Raw genomic sequence first — 24,691 nt, 5'->3', positions numbered from 1 at the left:
TCCATACACCTTAAAAAGATCATGAGGCCCAAAGGTATTGGCTGAATGGATAGCATTCACTATTGGCTCAATAGTCACAGTAGATTTCGAGGGTGACAAGGTAGAAGCCTCACCCTCCTGCTTGGATGCCTTGGCTTTCCCTTTTACTGAATTCGTCTTGGCAATCTTAGCCAAGAGAACGGGACATTTATGCCATACGTGCCCTGGCTTATGTTTCTTACAACCGAAACATTTTCCTTCCTTAATCAACTTCCTCTTCTCTTCGTCAGTCATAGAAGGAAATGGCACCCATCCAGGACGTGATTGGCTATTCACATTCCTTACAAGAGCTTTACCCTTCCCTTTATTATTCTTAAACCGGTTTGGTTTCCTAAAAGTGGGTATATTATTGGTCTTAGATGATGACCCATACTCCTTATTGAAGGGTTTACGAGGATTCAATTTTCTCTCGGCTATTTCAGCCAGCTTAGTGAGGTCCTTAAGCGTGGTCGGGTTAAACATTTCAACCTCGTACCTTACTTTTGGGCTTAAAGCTGCTAAATACTTCTTTCTCCTATCTTCCTCACTCTTTTCGGGTAACTCTAGAGAGAGTTTCCAAAATCTGGCTGTAAAATCTGCATTACTCTCATTATCGAACTGCCTAAACCTCTCCCAACGAAAGGTTAGGTTCTCTTCATGCCTCGGTGGCATGAAAGTGGTTTTTAGTTGCTCCACAAATTTAGCCCATTCATGAATAGGCTCTTTTCCTGTTTGTGACAAGGACCACCACATTAGAGCATCCTTCTGCAGATGCAATGTGGCAAGAGCAAGCTTCTCTTGCTCGGTCTTGTCTTGATGGGCAAAGTATAGCTCAAAATGACGAATCCAATTGAGGATTTTGTCAGCCTCCCTTGCCCCATCATATTTGGGGAACTCAATTCTCTCTCGCGGTTGGAATTTGGACCTCTTAGAAGGGTTACTCAACTCTTCATCCCCGAAGTTTAAAGTCCTCTTAGTCCCTAATCTTGTCATAATGGACTGCTCAATCATATTGCTAAGCTGGAAAACCAGCTTATCAACAGGAGTCTCCTCTCTTCCTCTTGCACTTGGATTAGAATCCATGTGTATTGGGTTTTGAGTTAAAGGCGTGAACTCATCACCTTGTTCTTGGCTGGTCTCATTTCTTCTTTCATTACGAAAGGAGAACTCCCTATCAGTAGGTTCTTGAAGGAGAGACTGCTGTAAATCTATTTGTGGGTTATCATACTCAAGATGTGTATAACTCTCACCTAATCCATCCTCTTCAAGAGGGGGTGAAGGTGTTTTTTCTCTCTCTCCTTGGGGTAATGGAGGAAAAGGAATAAGTTCATTGTTATATGTCCCTTCCCCTTCCATTCTTTCCTTTTATTAATACAAGAGAGAAAATGTCTTGCTGTAATTTCAAAAAAGAAGGTTTATTTTACAGCAAACTTCAAGTGTTGTAGAGGTGGTGGTACTTATCCGACTCCCGCTTCGTTTGTGTTGAGAAGACACTTAAAATGACCTCCTTTCCCTTCTTTTTGAAGCTTTTCTTCTTGTATTTCTGCTGTAAACTGGTACGCTCCGTTTGGGCTACTTGTTTTGAGCGGATTGGAGCTCTAGATACCGTTATAGGGGTTACTTGATGGGTGGATCACTCCCTTAAAATCTTATTCCGATCCGACTTCCGGTTGGGTAGAACGGGAATCCCTTTTTCTCACGGTTTAAGGGGAGGGGGGGGGGGGGCGCAAAAGAGAACACCCCGTTCGCCGTTCGCCGTTGAAGGCCAAAATTTTTCAGAAAAATCCCTTGTCTCAGAACCTCGAGATCGGTCAGTCGTGATCCTTTTCCGCCAACCTCTCTTGCGACTTCCGTCGTTCGCAACTGTCGCCCTCTTCTCGTCCCGCTCGTGGATCGTCGCTGCTCTGATACCAAATGTGAAGATCCACACTTTTCGAAAAATGCAAATGTGTGCAATGCATGCAGAATTTGAATGCCGATTGGCCCTCCAATGGGGAAGAGCGCCCTCGTGAGAGTACTTGTTTCTTTTTCGACCTACATGCAAGGTGGGAGAGGGAGATGACGGATGAATGCAATGTGGTAGAAAGAATGCTACGTGAGATTTTTCAATGAAAGGGTGATACCCTTTCATTAATGTCCCTTGAGATCACTCAAGTTCCATCTTCCCATTTACACCTACCCTTAGCCTATGACCCATGCACCTACCATTCAATGCACTCTAATGCACCCTTTCCCTTTCCTATTGCCCCTAGGACCTAGACACGTGTGTGCACATCTTTATTACTAATCATTGGCCAATGTTACATAGTTTTGGCGGTACTATTTACACCGCTTGATCGATCATAAATACAAACATATAACCGCACCATCAAATTGGCGCCTAACAATAATAAAGTTCTAATGACTATTAATTAACTAAATAATCATTTCTCTTGTCATGACAAGCTTCTCATGTTTCAGTGGACACCTCTTGGGAGATTTTGGCTAGCATTTCCTCTTGGCACATTTGGAGAGCCAGATGTACTGAGGCCTTGGATGGCACCCATATACACCCATTATAGGTGTTCAAGGGTATTTGGACTGTCACGGTTCACACTTTGATAGCCATATGGGCTAGCATGCAGGGCCCTTCACGGGCAGCCTCTTCTAGAAGGACTATATTTCTTGGAGTTTGGAGGGGTTCTCCCTTTTTCTCGGAGGTTTCTACCAGATTGAGATGGCACTATCAGCCTCAATCCTTTCTTTTTGGCTCTTGAGCTTTTCGTGCATTGCATGATGTATCCCGTATGGAGCTTGCTCTAACGGTTTTTCTTTAATACTTAATAGAAGTCTCTTTTTGCCAAAAAATATATATATATATCTAGAGATTCGGAACCTATCTCCCCTGACTCCTCCAATAAGTACTTGGCTGTGGGCTGATCTATAGAGAGCAAATACCCCTCTAATCCAAGCAGTTGTGAATCCGAAACGGAGAAGAGTTCCCTCTAGAAAGCTCCAATCTACCCTGTCATAAGCTTTCTCAAAGTCTAGAAGTAGAATGGCTAGCCTTGTGCCACTGTGCATGGCCCACTCAGAAGCCTCCCAAAATGATAAAATGTTATCAAATATGCTTCTACCATGTACAAAGCCTGTTTGCGAATCATGAATGAGGTATGGGAGAATGGGCTACAAACAAAGGCTGATTGCTTTCGCTAAAATCTTGTATAGAGTGCCCAATAGAGTGATAGGTCTCCATTCGGACACTAAATTCCTGAACCACCTTTCGGAATAAGATGAATGGGACCCTCCGTAATTGAGTCAGGCGTCTCACCGGAGTCCCAAATGCCCTACAGGGTTGAGGTAATATGATCCCCAATCTGATTCCAGAAAGCAATGAAAAAAGGAGTCAATCCATTTGAACCTGGACACTTGCCCTTATGAAGGGCAGTAAGGGCAGTCCTGAATTCAATGTTGGTGAAATGTGCATCAAGTGCATCATCTTTGGTCTGCGTGTCTGGATCTGTTGTAAGAAGAGAGGTATAGAAATCTGTAGCAATATGCATGACAACATCAAGATCTGTCTGTAGAATGCTGTGTTACGCTCAAGTGGAGGTAACATGACCTCGGAAGGGTCAGTCGGCATTTTCCTTTAAAGGATCAATGTTTGTATTATATTTGTTTGGGCTTTATGTAAATGATAAAAAAGGAATAAAGGTCAAGGTCCTTGGTGAGGGTGACATGGCACTAGACTAGGTGGATCTAAGGCTAAGGAACCTAAATGCATTAAATGTGCCTAGGGGCAAATGGTTTTAATGATATCCCAAGAGAGGGGTAAATGATGCATTAAGGAGGGACCTTAGAAAGAAGACATGTGGCATACTAGATCCATCTAGGGAATTTTGGGGCTTGGTGGAATTTAGTAGGCAGGAGCTTCACGTAACAACATGATTTTGCTGAGAGCTTGCTACCACCGAGGTTGGCTGGGAGGAAAATTGAGGTGCCTATGCCCATGAATCAAGAGTCAGCTAGGAGCAAACAAATTAAGTTGTGTCATTTGGTATCAGAGCGGTACGATCTGTGGAGAGTAGATCGTTCGTGTCGTCTGGTTCAGGTCATCGAGTAATTCGTCATCAGGAGCAACTGCATGTCAGTTTGCCAAGTGGGAAATCCTTCGCCCGTGAACTCCTTGACAGTGAGGGACGTATTGGAAAGAGAAGTCATGTTGGCAGCTCCAAAGAGAAGGAAGCGCCAAGAGGAGGTAGCGGGCTACACGAGCAGTAGAAGAAGCGGCGGGTAGCAGGTAGAAGAGAGGCAGCGGCGGGTTAGGCAGAAGAAAGGCAGCGTATAGCAGGCAGGAGGAGAGGCTGATGGTGGCGACCAACATCAGAAGTGGAGCAGAAGGGGAAGCAGAATGATTAGCAACAATAGGAGGTGGAATGAGCAGCAGCAGGAGGCGGAATGAGCAGCAGGAATAGGAGGCAGAATGAGCAACAACAGGAGGAGGAATGAGCAGCAATAGGAGGCGGGATTTCCGAGGCAACAACTCCACAAACAGCAGCTCCACGAATTAGTAGCACATAGAGAGGCTAAGGGAAGACGGGGAAGGGATGCCCTTTGGGAGAAGATAGCTTCCATTTCTGGGATGCCCAAGGAAGGGAAGGCTAGAAAGGGGACATGGCTCTGATACCACATGAAGGAACTGGAAGAAGGAGGAAAGGAGACAAGCGAGCTAGAAGAAAGGAAGCATAACTTGAACTGGAAATGAAATGAAATGGAAGGAAAGGCAAGAACCAAAATGAAATCACTTACATGACCAAAAGCTCAACTGAGTTGATTGATGTGACAAGTGGAGGTGCAACACTCATATAGAGTGAACACACACACACTCAAGTACCATATGTATATGGGATAACTCCCAATATGCCACATGACACTCTCTCACACAGACTCATAAAACTAGTTTCTAGTACACACTAGAACACACTCTTTGACTATGATTTCTCCAACACTAGACTTTCTAGGATCTACTGGAAAATAATGGAAACTCTACATAAACGTTTCCTTATAGGGGAGTTATGGGTGAAGGCACAAACACCCTACCCCATCCTACTAGCTGGGACATGTATGATACCTCTAGAAGGGAAGGCATTATGTCAATTCGTGGCTTACCTCAACAAAGTTGAAAAGATGGACGCCAGTAGGGTACCATACAAGGCAATGGAAGCTACGCAAATCATAGGAGGCATAGAGAGGGAACAAAGTGGATGGAATCATGGGGTATAATAGCTGCTGATATATTAGAAGATGCATGTGAAATTAGAGAGATAGTGATGCAGAAAATGCTACAGAAGTGTGGCAAAACTGGAAGTCAAAAATGCAGAAATGCAGTTGTATAAACAGAAAATCAACCCATTGGACAGCTACAGAACGCAAAAATACCTTGGGGAAGACATATCAATGTTTAAAAGGCATCTAATCTGGAAAATTACAACTAGTTCACATGATCTAGAGGTGCAGAGGGGCAGGTGGGCAAGACCTAGGATCCCCAGAGAAGAAAGAACTTGCAAAATCTGCCCCATAGGGGAGGTAGAAAATGAGCATCATGTACTCTTAAGATGTAGAGCCTATACACACATCAGAGAAGGCTATGGGGACGGCAGAGACAATTTGAAAAATCTTTTGGAGAAGCCAGCCAAAAGCTAGGAAGCTAGAGGCCTTGGAGCCCAACAAGTACTCGCTACACAACAAGTTTGTAATATTTTCTTTCACTGGACAGCGGATGGATCAATATTAGTTTATAGTGATCACCATTCCCAAAGACTAAGACGGACTAACACACAAGCTAGCCCAACAAGTACCACTACATAGCAAGTTTGTAATATTTTCTTTCTCTGGATAGTGGATGTAAGGGATCACTATCAGTTAATAGTGATCGCCAGATCCTGAAGGGTCTCACACAAACTTTAATACAATCATCTCTCTCTCTCTCTCTCTCATCTCAAACATTTTATGTACTAGTGTTTTGATGTTCATGCTAGAATGGAAGAATGTGGTGAAGAAGGGTGCAGCAGCCCCCAAGAAAGAGCTCATGTCTGAAGCTCTGGAGGAAGAGAAAAGAAGGAACAACAAGGCTTTAAATGTCTTAGTCAGATGCCGAGATTTTGTTTACCAAAATGGGAGTCAACGTCACATGTGAGACAGCATGGAGGGTTGGTAAAGTTGGCCCCAACAAGACCCCTTGTAATGAGACTCTGAACAGCTGTGGACAGGTCTGCCCTCATGAGCACGAGGGTAACCTTGAAGGGGACCAGAATATACTTGGATGATGACCTCACACTGCTGCAGCAGGAACATCAGAGAGAGGGAATGATTTGGGTTATGGCAGCAAGAGACACAGGTAAATGGGCTGCCTACAGGGATGGAAAAGTGATCATCAGAGAGAGAGCAGACAGGGGAGAAAGGGAAGGAAGAGGAGGAGGAGAAATAGACAGCACATGATGGTGTCAGACCCAAGAGAAGAGAGCACAAGGAGGACTGAAAATGGCAGGTTGGAACTGCAATGACATCCTCTGGTCTGACCCAGGAGGTTTCCTAGAGACATACACTGATAGGGACATAGTTTTCTATATCGAGACACGCGAGAGTCGAGACAGAGGGCTGCCCACCATGAGTCTGCCCATAGGAGGGAACTGAGGAGGGATATTGGAGTACGAGGCTCTGGGGCGTGGCTGTCCTCTTCAAATCAGCTCTCAGGCCACTCCTTTCAGTGGTTAGGAAAGAGGAACATGCATGGCACATGTGGATTTTCAGCTACCAGAGGCATGACCGGTCTTCATTGCGGTGAGCTACTTTCCTCCGGATACATCATCCTACACGTCAGGTTGCCATAGAGGGGAACAGCCCGTATAAGAGTATACATGATGATATCACAGAGTTCTCTAGACAGGGTGACACCCTCCTCCTTGGTGACTTCAATGCACACACAGGGGACAACCAGGTGGGACTACTTGACTTTGCATCCGATTCCCTCATAGTATCAGAGCTAGATGCAGCTGAGCTCGGGATAGTGAGACACTTAGCAGATGCTCCACACGTGACAGGGTATGGGCGGCACCTACTTGTGATGGGAGCAGTACATGATCTGATCATATACAATGGTCTTCAAAGATGGCCATCATCCGGTGGACTCACTTGTTTCCCACACGGGGGGGGGACAAGCACAGTGGTGGACTACCTGAAGGGCTCCCTTGCCTTCGCATCTCAGATTCACGACTTTGTAGTACCCCCTCCCCCACTTGGTGCTTATCACTCATACATAACATTCTGTATTTCCACTACCAGGCCAACCACAGAGAGAGTCCTTCATGCGCCCACTCGGACCCATGTTCACTTTGACGGGACTTCGATCCAGTTTACGTGAGTCACTTAGCTCGAGAGCTTCCGACCCTACGTGGAGTGGAGGTAGATCTTGCTCAGGTTTCAGCCACTTTGGCTTCAATGTTACATGAGGCTGCCATCATATCTGAGCGTGACATGAGAACAAGAACGATGTCACAAGAGCCAACCGTCGACATGAACAGAACAAAAATCAAGCCACATGACACAAGGTCCATTATACCAGGTGAAGGGGGATGAAGAGGGAAACACATGAGATGAAGAGGAGATGGGGAGGGGCAGCAAGGGGAGAGCTAGGGGGGGTCAGCATCAGGTATATGAATATCCTGTGATCACCAACCTTTGATTTGAAAGAAAAGGTATTTTGAAATTGATTTATGCCTTTAATATCTGGTCTAGCAGTAATTTATCTGTTTAATGTTGTACTAACTCTGATGCATGCAGATCCTATTCTTGAATTTAGGTCCAGTTCATAGAGCCATTGATTATCTTGGCAGGTGTTTCCCAAAATTGATGCTTGATGTTGATGTTGCTTAGAGCTGCTGCAAGCAGCTTTCGTGACCGTTCTTGTTGCTGGTGTAGTTTGTGTGAGCTCCTGGGTTGAAGTATCTTTGAGCAGTTCTTGTGGCCTAGAGTACAAGGCATGAGGGCCTGGAGAATCTTGGAGTAGGCTTTGCACTGCATTAGAGTAGTTCTGGAGCTAGCTGATTGGGTCAGGTCCTACAAGGGGGGGCTAGGAGCATCCCACAACCAGCGAAGAGGCTAGGAGCAGCCTGTGACCTAGTGGTACAAGTCCCATGAGACTGTACCACCTGGCCTAGGTTCCACAAAGGGCTCGGGAGGGCACTAGGGTAGGGGGGGAGAAAGAAAGAAAGAAAGAAAGTTTATTAAAGTCTTCGGGAGACCGTGAAGGTCTATGAGACTAAAGAGAACTGATACAATGAGCATAACGGTGGTGGTCTCAAAACGGGCCAACCAACCGTTTCTACAAAAAAGAGGTTATGAAGGACTGTGTGTCTAGTCCTGATACAAAAAATATGTGTCTACCTCCAGATGATACAAAGAAGAAGGGGGGGCACCAAAAATGGGGCAGAGGGGGGAGATAGTGCAGGTGGTGATCGTTAGAGACCAATCATAGAGGGGCCGTCAGATGGGAGGTCGGAAAAAACCCTGCGATAGATGATTGGCCTCTGACGTCACGCGGCCTAGTCGAGCTCGGTCGTCGGGGGCGGCGGGTGGCCCTGTGGATGAGGGCAACGGTGACCCCGGTGGGGCGGGCAGAGAGCAGAGACGAGATGTCATGGACCTGGATGTGTGAGTCTGTCCGCTGATGCAGCTGTCGTGGCTCTGGCTCTCGCTCACGTCCGCGTCGTCGGCTAGACTGAGAAGAGGTATCCTGTGACTGAAAGCAGTCAGTGATAGGCCGCTGGGTGTCCTCACGCTATGTGTGCTGCTCGTGTCGCCGTGCTCGGAGAGAGGTATCTCGGTGGCGAGTCATCTCATGTAAGAAAGCGGCTAGGCATCGCTGATCCGGGAACTGCAGCATGTGTGGGAGGGAGCCGAATCCGTTGCGGAAGAGGCAGTGGTATCGGCCTCGAATGGCATAATAGATAGGACATCTGAAAGCAAAGTGCCCCTCCGACTCGATCTCCTGCAAGTCGCAAAGTGGGCAAAGGCGGTCCTCACGTGGGATACCCTCTGCGCGTCCGCTCTCGATCCGTAATCGGTGTGACGAGACCCTAAACTGACCGAGGGAGATCCGGAGCGCATGTGGTAGATGAAGCTGTGTGTAACCCGGAGGTGTGATGAAGCCCTCCTGTGAGATCTGGAGGCAGTGTCGGCGGTAGAAGTCGAGCTTCACAGGAAGCTCGGAGTGAAGAAACCATGTCCGCCAGGTGTGGAGCTGGAGCAGATCCGCTCGAATGAGCCGGTTGACCTCCTGGTCAGTGGGGGAGAGGGGAGATGGTGGAGCGTCAAGGCTGTACTGAAAAGGAGGCAACCGGTCTAAGTCGAGGCCCACCAGTCGGGTGAACCAACTGGAAAGACGGCTATACCAGCATCGCTGGTCCCCATCAGCGGATAAGGCCATAGAGGAGGATAGGGCTAACCAAGGTAGGCGGAGGCGACCGTCAGCGGAGGAGCTGAAATCCCTGACTCTGTGGAGATAGGTGATAGTCTGAAAAGCCGGATCAAGCTGTAGGGGTGAGGCGCCGAACTCTGCTAGAATGATCTGGTGTGGTACCGATGGTTTGCTACGGATCATCCGAGCAAACATCAGTATTTGTAGGCGCTCAACTCGAGCCTACTCTGTGTCTGAAAGGTCGACTCCCCACCAAGGGCTACCGTACATGCCTGCTGGGAGGACCAAAGAATAAAAAAGGAGAGACTTGGTCCACGGGTCCTAGAAGTGGGAGTGGTAGCACTGTCGCTCCAGCCTGGCAAGAGCGGCGTATCCCCGGCTGATCCTGGCCTGCATGGCCAGGCGCATCGTGAAGATCGGGCCTGAGAAGACAACACCCAAGTATGTGTAAGAGTCAATTATCTCAACAGGGTCGCCGGCGAAGAGAAATTGCTCTCGGTGCATAGCGGGTCTGGAAGTGTTGAAGATCATCACCTTGGTTTTCCCAAGGTTGACCTTCAAGTCATGTGTATCACAGAAGACCTGAAGTCCATCCAGGTGTCGCTGAAGACAAGTAGCAGAAGAGGATAGTAGTACTACATCGTCTACGTATAGGAGAATCTGGATGACAGCCTCCGCAAGAGAGCAGCCTGCACCTCCGAGTGTCCTGATGGTGGTCTCGAGCTCATCGATGTAGAGGCCAAATAGAGTCGGTGACAAGGGACATCCTTGTTTGACTCCGATAGTGCTCGTGATCTCTGGGGTCCAGTTGGTGCCAATCCTGACCTGCCCCGTCACCCGCTCATAGAGAGCTACTACTGCCCAGATAATCACCGAGTCGTAGCCTAACTCCTGCAGACGTCTAATGAGTCGGGCACGGGGAACGGTGTCGAATGCCTTGCGAAAATCCACAAAGCAACAATATACTCTCTGTCTCCTGTGTTTGGCCTCCTCAATGATCCCTCTAAGTGTAAAAATGTGATCGTAAGTCGAGTGATCCGCCCTGAAGCTGGCTTGTCCGGATGCCCTGAGCCCCTGTACCTCTGCGCGAGCACTGACCTCGCCATCTAACACTGATGCATAGATCTTGGACATAACATGTCCAACCATGATGGTCCTGTAATTCCCTGGATCCATGGGATCTCCTGCTTTGTGGATGGGTGTGATAGTGTTCAGGGTCCAGGCTCTTGGGAACCCGTGGCAGACAGCTTCATTGAACAGTGTTGCCAGGATGGGGGCTAGAGTTTTGATGCCATAGGCAACAAACTCTGTGCATAGGCCCTCATGATCCTTAGCTCGACTGTTATGAAGCTTATGCACTGCGTGGGTGACTCCTTGGGTTGTGAAGAGGATACAAGAATTGGGGCGGGGGGTGGCTGAGAGGTCGGGAGGAGGCTGATCAGGGATATCATATAGTGTGTGTGCGTAGGTGTGCCAGAGGGAAGTGTCCGTGAGGGGGGAGGGGGATCGGCGTTCTAGGAATTTCCTCCAAAAATCCTTGGAGTTGCTACTAAACAGAATGTTCAGTAGCGTATCCTCATTCTGGCGCAGGAAGGCTAGCTTCTTGTGACGGACTAGTCGACGATAATCCCTGGTGAGACGTGGGTTGGCCCTAGCGTTTCGCTGGGTCGTGAGTCGGAGTGTGCGGCGTAATGCTTTGCACTCGTCATCATACCAGCTGTTGCAAGGGGTGGAGCCAGCGGGTGGAGGGCGGGTGGACCGAGTAGTGGAAGGAAAGATGTGGCGGGCTGCATTGTGAAGGGAGTGGGTGATAAGGGTGGCTCGGTGATCTAGAGAGGGTATGGTATCTATGTGTCTGAGGAGGGAGGCTAGGTGGGCTGAGTAATCAGGTGAGAGGTTATGATCGAAGTGTATATCATGATAGGTAGTGTAGTGCGGGGTGTGGCTGGGAGGGGCTCGGGACGCAAGTATATGAAAGAACAGGTAAGTGTGATCGGCTCCTGGAGGTAAGGGTGCAGTGCGGAAGTCAGTGATCTGTGGGGCTAAAGCAGGAGATCCCTAGTCGACGACACTGGCTCCTCCGCCATGTGGGAAACATGTGAAACCAGAGGAGGCAGGCCACCGGTCTAGTCCATTGTAGATGACCAGATCATGTATACGTCCAAGGTCCAAAAGAGCCTGCCCATACCCAGTAACGGGAGCGCGACTGTCAGCTGAGGAGCGGGGGAAGCCCGAGTCCTCTGTGTCCATCTCAGGTAATAGGACCGGATCTGAGTGGAAGTCCAGGAGTGATGTCTGACGTGCACCTATCCTTGCGTTGAAATCCCCAACTAGGAGGACCTCTCCGCGTCTGGAGAACTCCACAATGTCTGAGTAGAGATCTAGATAGGGGGATACCCCTGTATCCTCACGAAGCATCCATGCGAAATGTGACGTCTCAGGAGGAAAGTAGCATACTGCAATAAAGAGGTCGCGTGTGGAGGGGCGTCGGAATCGGAGCCATAGGTAACGGGCATGGACATCCCATCTAACCACGGATGTCAAGCTCGTGAGCGCTGAACGAAGGAGTACTGCAACTCCGCCTGACCCTCGGACCCCCCCAGTATATCTGGTCTCCTCACGGAATACTGACTCCCAGGTATAGCCACTGACCGAGGGGAGAGGGCGCTCGGGGCTCTCATGTGTCTCTGTATAGAAAACGATGTCGCGTCCAGTGTATGACTCTGAGAAGTTCCCAGGGTCAGACCATAGGATACCATTACATTTCCATATGGTGCATGCCAAGGGTCCTGTGTGCTGAGTCTGAATCTCATAGACCATGTCTCCCTATTTGGGGGGGGAGTTTGCTACGGTGTCTGGAGTACCTGGTGGGGCTCGGCGGCGGGGGCCAACTAATAGGCGGCCATCTCGGACGACAGCCCACTTCCCCTCCTGACGGGCTACATCTCGTTGCTGAAGCAGGGTGCACCGCTCTTCCACCTGCATAGGTGTGAGATCCTCATCCATGAAGATAGTAGGGTGGTCTCGTAGTGTAGCACGGCGCTGCCTGAGTGCTGCAAGTCGAGCCTGAACATCCCTGAATCGGATGATGAGTGGCTGTGGGTGCGTGGGGTCCCGTCCTGTTCGCCATGCATGCTCGATTTCATGCTCGACGAGGCCGAGGGTAGAGGTCACAAAAGCAGTCGCGTCCGCTAAGGGGGTGAGTGAATCTGCGCGGGGGATACCTCGTACTTGGATGTTGAGAGCCTTACTGGCCCTCTGTTCCTGCTCGGCGATGGTGGATGAGACTGCTGCTTTGGGTGCCCGTCTCGCAACGTCCACCCATCTGGTAGTCTCCGCAATAGCAGTCTGGATGGTAGCGATCCGCTCCTCCACCTCTGGTGTAGTGCGCGAGGCCGCTGTGACTGTAGCAGTGAGAGAGACAACCTCCTGACGGAGGTGAGTGATCTCCTGGCGCATGCTCTGAATAAGCTGATCTTGTGCTACGGTATGATCCCGTAGTCGATGTAGCTCCGTAAAGATGTAATCTATCGTCTCAGGTGGGATTCGGGAGGGTGCGAACTGGGACATGGCGTATGGCTGTGGGCGATAGGCTGGCTGTATATGGCAGAGGAGTAGAGAAAGGCTGCTGGGTGAGGGGAAGGGGGGACATAAGAGTGGTGGAGACAGAAGGGAGCTGTGTGGGGGGTGAGGGATTGTGACCCTCTCCTGTGGGGGGCCGGCTGAGTGGTACAGTGGTGGGGAAGGCAGTGGTTGGAGTAGAAATGATGGCTGCGGGAGAAAGAACTGCATTGGTGTCCATTGCACCCGATGTTTTCAAGGCTGGTTGGCTGTCAATTGCTAATCCACTCCTGGAGATACGCTTTGTGATCTCTCCCACAATTGGCTTCGGAGACTGTTTGGGTTTGTGGGCCATTGTAGGACTTGTTCAAGTGCACGATTTCCAGGGGAGGCAGATCTTGTTCAGCATTGCTGTAGGGGTGCGCAGGCCTGCGCAAGGCCAGTGGCAAGCCAAGGCTTGCAGCAGACAAGGGCCCTCAGACCACGGGGCAGCAGGCCCAGAGGTTACCGGAGGGGGTGGGGCTGTGCTACGGGAGGGAGAGGTGGCTACGAGAGGGAGAGGTGGCGCAGAGGCTGCGGGAGGGGGGGGAGTAGAGTGGAGCTACGGGAGGGGAGGGGCAGAGTAGAGCTACGGGAGGGGAGTGGAGCTACGAGAGGGGAGGGGCTGAGCGGCTAGGAGGGGGAGGGCTGAGCGGCGGGGAGGGGGAGGGCTACGTGGGGGGGGGGCTGAGCGGCGGGGAGGGGGAGGGCTGCGTGGGAGGGAAGGGCTGAGCGGCGGGGAGGGGGGGGCTGAGCGGCGGTGAGGGGGGGGCTGCACGGCGGGGAGGGGGGGGCTGAGCGATGGAGAGGGGGAGGGGGCTGAGAGCGACGGAGAGGGGGACGGGGCTGAGAGCGACGGGGAGGGGGAGGGAGCTGCGTGACGGGGAGGGGGGGGCTGAGCGACAGAGACGGGGGGGGGGGGGGGCTGAGCGACGGAGAGGGGGGGGCTGAGCGCGACGGGGAGGGGGCTGAGCGACGGGGAGGGGGGGGCTGAGCGACGGGGAGGGGGGGAGGGCTGCGTGACGGGGAGGGGGGGGCTGAGCGACGGAGAGGGGGGGGGTTGCGTGACGGGGAGGGGGGGGGTTGCGTGACGGAGAGGGGGGGGGCTGAGCGACGGAGAGGGGGAGGGGGGGGCTGAGCGCGACGGGGAGGGGGGGGGGGCTGAGCGCGACGGGGGGGCTGAGAGCTGGGAGGGGAAGCTAGAGAGAGAAAGAAAGAAAGAAAGAAAGTGTATTATTGTCCACTAAAGGCCAAAATGGGCCCATGGGACATCAAGAACTCTGCATACAAGATAGCACAAAATCAACGTGCCACAAAGAAGAGGCATCGTCGAATATCATCTAAGTGCTACGCAATACAATGCAAGTGAAAGTACATAATGTCAAATCTGAGCCTAAATACAAAGTAAACTAGATGCAAGGAAACCGCCCCTGGGTGCAAAATGGGGGGATGAGTACAATATGCCAATGCAAAGATACAAGTCCAGGTGTCACGGAGTCTGAGAACCAAAATAATACTGGAAATCCTGTCCAGTATTATTTTGGGGGGGGGCTGAGCGGCGGGGAGGGGGAGGGCTGCGTGGGAGGGAAGGGCTGAGCGGCGGGGAAGGGGGCTGAGCGGCGGTGAGGGGGGGGGCTGCACGGCGGGGAGGGGGGGGCTGAGCGATGGAGAGGGGGAGGGGGCTGAGAGCGACGGAGAGGGGGAGGGGGCTGAGAGCGACGGGGAGGGGGAGGGAGCTGCGTGACGGGGAGGGGGGGGCTGAGCGACGGAGAGGGGGGGGGCTGCGTGACGGGGAGGGGGGGGCTGAGCGACGGAGACGGGGAGGGGGGGGCTGAGCGACGGAGAGGGGGGGGGGCTGAGCGCGACGGGGAGGGGGCTGAGAGCGACGGGGAGGGGGGGGCTGAGCGACGGGGAGGGGGGGAGGGCTGCGTGACGGGGAGGGGGGGGTGAGCGACGGAGAGGGGGGGGGGCTGCATGACGGGGAGGGGGGGGGCTGAGCGACGGAGAGGGGGAGGGGGGGGCTGAGCGCGACGGGGAGGGGGGGGGGGGCTGAGCGCGGCAGGGAGGGGGGGGGGGCTGAGCGACGGAGGGGGGGGGGGCTGAGCGCGACGGGGTGGCTGAGAGCTGGGAGGGGAAGCTAGAGAGAGAAAGAAAGAAAGAAAGAAAGTGTATTATTGTCCACTAAAGGCCAAAATGGGCCCATGGGACATCAAGAACTCTGCATACAAGATAGCACAAAATCAACGTGCCACAAAGAAGAGGCATCGTCGAATATCATCTAAGTGCTACGCAATACAATGCAAGTGAAAGTACATAATGTCAAATCTGAGCCTAAATACAAAGTAAACTAGATGCAAGGAAACCGCCCCCGGGTGCAAAATGGGGGGATGAGTACAATATGCCAATGCAAAGATACAAGTCCAGGTGTCACGGAGTCTGAGAACCAAAATAATACTCTGAGAGAGAGAGAGAGAGAGAGAGAGAGAGAGAGATGTATTAACGTCTGTAGGAGGCCTCACAGGCCTATGAGACAAAATGCAAAACCAAAAGGTAACTCGTAAAAGCCACTAAGGGCTGGAGCAAAGGGCTCACCAAGGCCCTTCCTGAAAGCTAAAGTGCTAAGCTAGTGAACAAAATAGTAGAGTAGCAAAATATCAGAAGAGTATCAAGTGCCCAAAGCTAACACTCCTAGTACATGCCCAGGTTCCATATATCCAGGTAACCTGGTGGCTCTCTGATGAGATGTGAGGAGCTCTCATATCTATGTCTGAGAGAGAGAGAGAAAGAAAGAAAGAAAGTTTATTAAAGTCTTCGGGAGACCGTGAAGGTCTATGAGACTAAAGAGAACTGATACAATGAGCATAACGGTGGTGGTCTCAAAACGGGCCAACCAACCGTTTCTACAAAAAAGAGGTTATGAAGGACTGTGTGTCTAGTCCTGATACAAAAAATATGTGTCTACCTCCAGATGATACAAAGAAGAAGGGGGGCGCACCAAAAATGGGGCAGAGGGGGGAGATAGTGCAGGTGGTGATCGTCAGAGACCAATCATAGAGGGGCCGTCAAATGGGAGGTCGGAAAAAACCCTGCGATAGATGATTGGCCTCTGACGTCACGCGGCCTAGTCGAGCTCGGTCGTCGGGGGCGGCGGGTGGCCCTGTGGATGAGGGCAACGGTAACCCCGGTGGGGCGGGCAGAGAGCAGAGACGAGATGTCATGGACCTGGATGTGTGAGTCTGTCCGCTGACGCAGCTGTCGTGGCTCTGGCTCTCGCTCACGTCCGCGTCGTCGGCTAGACTGAGAAGAGGTATCCTGTGACTGAAAGAAGTCAGTGATAGGCCGCTGGGTGTCCTCACGCTGTGTGTGCTGCTCGTGTCGCCGTGCTCGGAGAGAGGTATCTCGGTGGCGAGTCATCTCATGTAAGAAAGCGGCTAGGCATCGCTAATCCGGGAACTGCAGCATGTGTGGGAGGGAGCCGAATCCGTTGCGGAAGAGGCAGTGGTATCGGCCTCGAATGGCATAATAGATAGGACATCTGAAAGCAAAGTGCTCCTCCGACTCGATCTCCTGCAAGTCGCAAAGTGGGCAAAGGCGGTCCTCACGTGGGATACCCTCTGCGCGTCCGCTCTCGATCCATGGAAGGCCTCGCGGGCCTATGGGACAAAGTACAAAGTATACCAAAAAGGAAAAACTCATACAAGCCTCAATGGGCTGGAGCAAAGGGTGCGCTAGGGCCCTCGCTAAGTGCTAAACTGATCTACAGAGCTCGATAGCTCAAGCAAAATCAGATATAAATAAAAAACTAGCTGAAGTAGGCTGAGAGCTAGGACTTAGAAATCGAAGCCCGGCACTGTGGTGGCTCGTTCCGCGAGCGGCAAAAATGTCTCAGATGTACGTCTATCGTGTTGTCTCGTGCTGTGGTGACAGGGAGGCCGTGGTCTCCTTGATCTCTGAACCCGCTGGGCTATGTTCAGATTGACCCCTCATCTCGGGCGGTCTCCCCTGAGGAAAGCTGTGATAAGTCGGACCTCAATAGAGTGTGCTTTAGTCACTCTCCATGCCGCAGGTGGTGTTTGCATCCTTCTATCAGTGATTTAGGTTGTCCGCATATCAACTAGCTCCTCCTCCTCCATCGTGCTGTGTTTGGAGCTGACTCAAACGCATAAAAGTCTGTGACATGTCGTTGTGCCCTGTCAGCCTCTATATCCTGTGGTCTGATTGCCTCCTACTGCTCTCTAATCTATCGTAGTAGGGTCTCCCTATGTTGACGCATCTCAAGCAAATAGAAGCCAATGCAGACTGAGTCATGGAAGTGGATTAGTCGTGAGAGTGGGCTGAAGCTGCTCCCCTCCTAGTAGAGGCAATGGTATTGTCCCTAATTTGATAATAAGCTGGGCATGCACTAGAAAATGCTCCTCAGTCTTAGCCACTCCCAATGTGGATAGCACACAGATCCGCTGCTCTTTGCGTATGCTTGTTGCTCTCCCTGTCTCAATCCTCAACCGATGGGATGAAACACGCATCCGTCCAATGGTGATCCTCAGTGCATGCGAGACTCTTCTGCGACACTGGGGTCTGGTGATGAATCCCTCCTCCTATACTCTAAGGAAGTGGTCACGATAAAACTGGGACCTTGTGGGGATCTCCTGATCCCCCCCCCCCCCCCCCCCCCGTCTGCGATGTATGAAGCTGGAGGACATCTAACTAATTCATTTAGTTAATATCATCTCACGGGATTGACTGAGGGGGTGCGTCCATGTTGTATTGAAAGGGGGGGAGCCTGTCCATTTGAATACCGTGCCTGGTAAACCATGTGGATATACGTGCATACCATGTGTTTGCTGCACTCTCTGCTAGTCATCTGGATGACTCCTGGGCCAGCGTGGTCATCTCCAGAGACTCCATGGATCAGTATCATTGTCTGAAAGATGGCATCAACGTGTAGAGGGATCATGGCGAACTCTGCCTGTACTATCTTGTGTGGAACTGAGGGCTTACTCCGAATCATCTTGGACCCCATAATCACCTATATCCGCACAAATTTTCTCCAGGCTGTCATCAATAGATCACTCCCCCAGAAGGGTGCTACATACATGACATTCGATCACACTAGTATGTCAAAAAGCCAGCCCTTTGTCAGTGGAAACCTGGAAGTGTGCCTGGAAGCCGAGCCAAAGCACCGTCTCTCTAGCTGAGCCAAAGCTTTCTGCCCTCGTGTGAGTTGTGCTTGGGCTGCATGGGTCATCATGAAAATGGGTCCTATGAAGACTGATCCCAGAGGACATGTCCGGTGGTGTCTGCATCTGGGCATCATAGAGGGAACATGCATACATGTGCCATACACCTGGGTCAATGATGGGGATAGGTGGCTTACCCTCTGATAAATACCCCCACCCAATGGTCGGGTCTCCTCCATAAGATCTGACAATCTCATCCATCGTGTATGTGAGAAAGGCTCGCCTCTTGCAGTGTGTCAATCGTCAAAAGATTTTTTGTGCCTCAAATGATGTCAGATGACCCAAGGCCCGCTCCTGTGTGAGGTGGGCTCTCGCCTCTCTGCACTCATTATCGAACCAAGGGTTTGAGCTTCCCATCTCAGACCTGTGTGGATAGGGTCGTGGGAAAGGTGGCAGTGTCTTGTACCACTGAGACAATGGTGTCTGAGGCGCGGGAGAGAGAGCATACATTTGTACTATCGTCTACACCCATTGTTGGTTGCTGGCAATGCCAATGGGGAAGTCATAATAGCTAGTCCCTACTATGCATGATGAGAATTTATGGTTTTCGATGTTGTGAGTGACTGTCACGTGATTGAAACTGCTTTATCTGTTGTGTTTTCAGAGAGAATTTTGGGCATACTTTTGGATATTTGTAGGTATGAATACAAGTTTATCTAGATTATTCTTTTGAGATCAAGAGAAGTTTTATGGTTGAAGTTTCAAAAGGATAGTTTTTAATTAATGTCGTAAGATTAAATGTTTTGATTTCTCATTGTTGGTGCAGAAAAAGGCCAGAAATTTGGAAGGAATGGCTCCTTTACCAGCAAATGTTTCGATATATAATGCTAGCTCTTACATAATACCTTTGCATGAGTTCATTCATCAACCAATAGCAATAGACTTGATACATAATGGTGCCACATTCCAGGTGATCACTCAATTATGGTATACAACATTATGTTTTTCCTATTACAAAAATTCAGGGAATGGGGTTGTTATAATAAATGGAAATAGATGTTGTTGAACATCGCGACTTCATTTGGTGGTAGCATGCCATGACCCATGGATTAACATATTAGAGAAGAAAGCATATAAGGTCATTTTCCTCCATGGAGGTTTCCTAAGTTTTTTGAGGCCCAATGCAACTTTTGATCACCATGTACCCCAACAGTCCTTGTCTTTGAATCATGCTTTAGAAGGTGTGATTGCTTTCCAAGGACTCCTAGCGGATTGATTATGCACAATTGTAATTATTCTCTAGCCATTGAACTTGCCATCGAAGGATCATGTGTCTGCCAGAGAGTAACAATATTGCATTGGGAAATATTATCATAATGCTTTTGTTTGTTTAAAATTCGTCAGGATTGTTCCTTATCAATATAGTTAATCAAAATTTCATTTTCCTTGAACGTATCTGTCTTTAGGGTGCCAGTTGAAGGACTTTTCCAAAACTAAAGAAGGGCTGTTGTGTGGTTCAGACCAAATGTAGGCCAACTCTTTCTTATGTGCTAGTTGTGAAGGATGCTTTCCAAAACTAAAGAAGGGCTGTTGTGTGGTTCAGACCAAATGTAGACCAACTCTTTTTCTTATTACCCTTTAAAAGAAGAGTTCTTCCAAACATCACTATGTTTTTTTTTCTTCATGAAAAAGACATCTATTAAGTATGAATAAACCCCTGCGAGAGCAAGCTCGAAGCAGAAATATAACATGCAAAGCATGAAATAAAATGCCAAAAAAAATCCCCCTCAAAATGAGGTAGGCAAAATCCAAGGCTGAGGCTGAAAATGCCACCGCAACCTTGTAGAGGATTGTGAGAAGAAAGGGAGGCCCTCCATTCCCTAAGGAACATAGCCCTCCTAGCTGAGGCTGCTCTAGAGGATCCCTGCATGCTCATCCAATTGGCCATCAATGTACGTATAGCATCTACCCAAATAATCACCAAAGTATGGGAGGGGTGGACCTGGGAATGGTCTAGCGCCTCAGAAAGCTGAAGAAGAGTCATGCATAGAGTGATCTTTCTATTCCTTTGGGATTTCCAATCTCCTCCAAAAAACTCTCTGCAAATCAGCAGAAATCTGAAAATTCTCCCAATGAGGAGCTCTAGAAGGTCTCCAGCCTCTGCAACTGATCTGAAACCACTTGGCATTACTTATCGTGTAACGAAAGAAGGGGAGGCTCTCCTCTCAATGCCCTTCATCAATCCATTCCCACTTTCCCGGGTCCCAATGCAAATTCTTTATTCGGGCCTCACCATAGAGCCACAATCTCCATGAACTCAAGGCCAAGAGAAGTGGGTCAAGGTCTAGGTACCACTGAGAATCCAAGCCATGCTCTACAAAAACAATGACCCTGATAGGCTAGAAAGCAATCCCAAAAAGAACATCATCTAAAGATCTAAAAAACCTATCTCCCATCTTCACATGAAAAACCAAGGCATCCTCATGTAATTAAGGCAAATCAATAACTTAAAGAGGAATGCCCAATCCTGAGGGCTCCCATCCAAGTGGAACAAGAAATAGGCATATTATCCGTCGCAATCCAATCCACTAGAATGGTTGCATCAATCTGCTGAATCCTTCATGTACTTCCTCTAAGATGACTTACTACTTGCAAGTTATGGCCCTCTGGAAGCTTTCTAAAAGCTTTCTAAGATCCTATAGAGGAGGCAGGGCCTCTCTCCCATCTCGACCCCACTGCATATAATGTGACTTGCCTAGCGGTCTACCATGCTCATCGAGTGTGTTGTCATTCCACATGACCGGCTGCTTGTCAATCTCTTCCAAAGAAACTTGGGGAATTCTTGGAAGAGTATTTGTGAAGCTGCTCCAAGCTTGCAGAATGGAGGTCTCAATATTATAGACCTGAACTTGCAGTGTAGGGCATTACTTTGCAAGTTTGTGGTAAGGGGACTTTTGCCTGGGTGAGAGCTTTGGAAGGATTTCTTTATTCGAAGCATACAAACATGTAGTTCTTCTTTAGGTGGATACTGGATGGGTAGCACCAAATCAGAAACATGAAACACTGGGTGCACCTTACAACCCTGTGGTAATTCCAATCTATAGGGCACCTTGCCTATTTTTTAAAGAATTAACCGCAACCCACAATATCAGGGTGACAACTTAGCACACTCTCCAACAATCAAAGACTTGGAGTGTAAAGGAATTATGAGAAAAAACTTTTCTCCTTCCTTAAATTCTTTGAAAGATCTATTTTCATCCACATATGGCTAAGGATGAGGGGACGGCCAATAGGAGAGAGGGAGGGGATTTTCCATTCGGAAGGCGAGGGTGAAGAGGGGAGATGAGGGGGAGGGGGAGTCATTCAGCATTGTACGGGGATTGAGAGTGAGAAGGAGAGAGGCTAGAGCTACGAGCTTGCGTGTTGCATTGTTACGGTGCATTGCTACTGTTGCATTGTTGTGGATGAGTGATCTCTAATCTCTGTTTGGAGAGACTAGTGTATGAGGATCCCTTCATTCTATGATACGCAATTGCTCGCATTGTGCTCTTGTCTACCACTTTCTCCATTACTTGTTATTAGCGTTGTTCCTTCTTATCTCCTTTCTGGGTTTGTTCTTTTTGTTCTAGTTCTCAGCACACCGTAGCACCTTGGAATAGTGGTGTCATAGGTTCATGCATCACGCAGTGTAGTGCAGCTGAGGTAGAGTTGTGTCATAGGTCTACGCATCACCTACTTCACGCTTCTCACATGAGTGGCCTTAGGCCTTCGGTAACACCTCCAGAAGTGAGCAGACCTCCCTCGCAGAGAGTTTATGGCGATCACAGTGGGACACTGCTAGTGTTGAGTAGCAAGAGTGAAGTGGCATTTGAGGATCCTTGAGGGGAGAGTTCTTATGCGGAGTAGTTCGGATACCCTTGAAGGAGCTAGTGAGAGAACTAGGAGGTACTTGAGGAGAGTGGAGAGAAGACTTCCTGCTGACCAGACTCGATACAAAAAGCATTATGTGAGATGGAGTCCTCAGGGCGAGCACAAAGTGAACCCATTGGAGCAGTGGCCAGAGCAAGCAACTTCATCGAAACTCTCATTAATCTAGACCAACAAGATGCCTGGTGGTTAGATTGGGACTCTGGAGAAGAGGAAGTACAAAGCGGAGAGCAAGTGAAGGAGGAAAGTACGAAGGACAAAAGCTCCTTAGGAGCTCTTCAAGGCCAAGACATCACCTCTTCTCTTCTTGCAACGATGTCTTCATCAACAGCCACTTCAACGGGAGTAGTGCCCACTTCAGCACCAGACTTGACATCCAGTGGTCAAGCTACTATTTCATCTATTATGCATAATTCCACTCCGTTGAGTCTAGTTTCTACATCCATGACGCCTGTGGGTTCTCACTTTGCTCCGGTCATATCCCTACCCTCTACGTTGTATCTGTCCTTTCCTACCACTTATCCATCATACATGGCTTCGACCCCATCCTTCTCTTTCCCAACTGCCCTTGCATCCTCTTCGACCCCCATGTTTCTTCACCATCTACTTTTGCAACGGTAGCACCTGCGACATATGCAGTACCATCTAATTCCTCTATGGCTACATCAGTAGTGAGTTCACCACCACCAGTGTGGTCCTCTGCACGGGGTATCGCCTCATCAGCCTCTTCACCATATGTCTCCTTGGTACCCAGAATTAGTACTGCTCCATTAGGAGGCCCTTCATCTATTTCACCCGTTTCAGCTTCTGGGGTGGGGATGGTGGTTCTTAATCCTGTAGAAAAGGCTCAACTTCTTGAGTTGCTCAACAAGGTCCATGTGAAGACTCAGAAGTTCAAAGGTCACCTTCATGAGGATGCGGAAGCTCATGTGAGGAAATTCCTCACGGCATGCAAAGCTAAAGGCGTGGAGAACGAGCTTCGTACACATCTTTCTGTCGTCATTGGAAGATGCAGCTGATGTATGGTATAGTCAATTTTCCCCTGATCATTTTCAAACTTGGACATCTCTAAGGGAGAAATTCTTACGGACTTTCAAATTGGAGAAGTTTGAACATATGGTTGTCCAGGAGTTGTCCACTGACACTATGAAGCCTAGGGAAAGCATCTCTGAGATTTACACAAGGATGAGGGTCTTGGCTGCCAAGATGTCTATGCCACCTAATGACGCTGTCATGAAAGGATGGTTTTTGAAAGCATGGCCTACCACCATTGCTATTAGGCTGGTTGACAAACTCCATGAACATGCCTCACTACAAGATTTCTTGAGGGAGGCAGTGAAGATGGAACAGTCACAGTTAAGTTTTGCCTCATCACCGACTTCGACCACCTAGCCCCTCAGAGAGGAGGGATCATCAGCATGGCAGCAACTCAAGAAGGAATTAGAAGAAATCAAAGAAGGTCTAAAAGATAGAACAAGGATGGATGGACAATCATCCTATGAGGCCCAAATCAGAAATGGTCTTTGGTGTACAGAATGCAAGGGTTGTGGCCATGGTCAGTGGGAGTGTCCCTCTAAGCGCAAGGTACCTACTTCTACCTCCTTTTGTACATTTTGTGAAATCCATGGACATGATGCTTCCGAGTATAGGTACCTCAAAGGGTTAAGGAAGCTTCTACCAGAGTTTTCTTCAGGGGAACCCCTAGTGGCTGCAATCAACAGAGCTACACCGGTAGATTCTGTCCCGGTACTTGTACCTTCTGTTCGTGGAAAAGCATCTGAGCCACCTTCCCTTCCTATCATTCCACCCCCATTGCTTCCTAATGCCCCATTGCTTCAAGCCCTTGCACACAATCCGGTTGGGGCACCATACTTTTATCCTCAGCCCTATTATGCACCGTACCAACCACCTACTCCTGGAGGTGGGTATGGACAGTACTATCAATGCAGTCAACGGGGTGGTTTTCGAGAAGGTCAGGGAGGTGCTGGTGGAGGCACCAACCTTAGAAGACCTATCATGTGTTATCGATGCGGAGAGTACGGCCACTACCAAGATGATTATCCACAGCCGTTTGGAGGACCCTCTTGCTTCCCTCCTCCTCAGAACTACTAGTTTGAAGATCATTGATGACACTCTTGACCACCGCCTGATGCCTTGAAGGCATAGATTGGTTGCCGGAAGGTCGGCCACTTTTGGAGCTATTGACGGGCCTTGATGGTTGTGAGGACTTTGGTGATTTTTCTCATCGACTAACAAGAGAGTACGAGGAAGATGTATTCCTTGGCCCACTGTCCACCTTGGAGGGAGGAGGTGACCTTGACCTGGAGGGAGGGGGTGACTTCAGAGGGGATGCATTGCTAGGGACGCGGAGTTGATACTGGTCGGTGACGAGGCCGATGGTGTTGAGACAGAGTCGTGCATAACATCGCCATCCTTTGTTTGTGACCTTGTCATAGCTCCCAACACTGCACCAATCAAATGGGGTGTGTTGCCCTCCCCCGCCACTACCACATCA

At 49.7% G+C, this 24,691-nt stretch overlaps 1 protein-coding gene across 1 annotated transcript in view; it reads left to right on the top strand.

Moving 5' to 3' along the window:
- The window catches only part of LOC147899671 (protein-tyrosine sulfotransferase-like), an 84,863-nt gene that overhangs the window by 25,274 nt on the left and 34,898 nt on the right, over positions 1-24,691 (top strand). Inside the window, exon 5 of the mRNA XM_087377776.1 lies at positions 19,076-19,219. Within this exon, the coding sequence (XP_087233902.1) occupies positions 19,076-19,219 (144 nt within the window). The remainder of the gene's footprint in view (positions 1-19,075; positions 19,220-24,691) is intronic.

Source organism: Dipteris shenzhenensis, chromosome 8 (assembly GCF_047967505.1).
Source record: "Dipteris shenzhenensis isolate YYH24624 ecotype China chromosome 8, Dip_SZ_1.0, whole genome shotgun sequence".
Taxonomy (NCBI): Eukaryota; Viridiplantae; Streptophyta; class Polypodiopsida; order Gleicheniales; family Dipteridaceae; genus Dipteris; species Dipteris shenzhenensis.
This window is presented reverse-complemented; position numbering and strand designations above follow the sequence as displayed.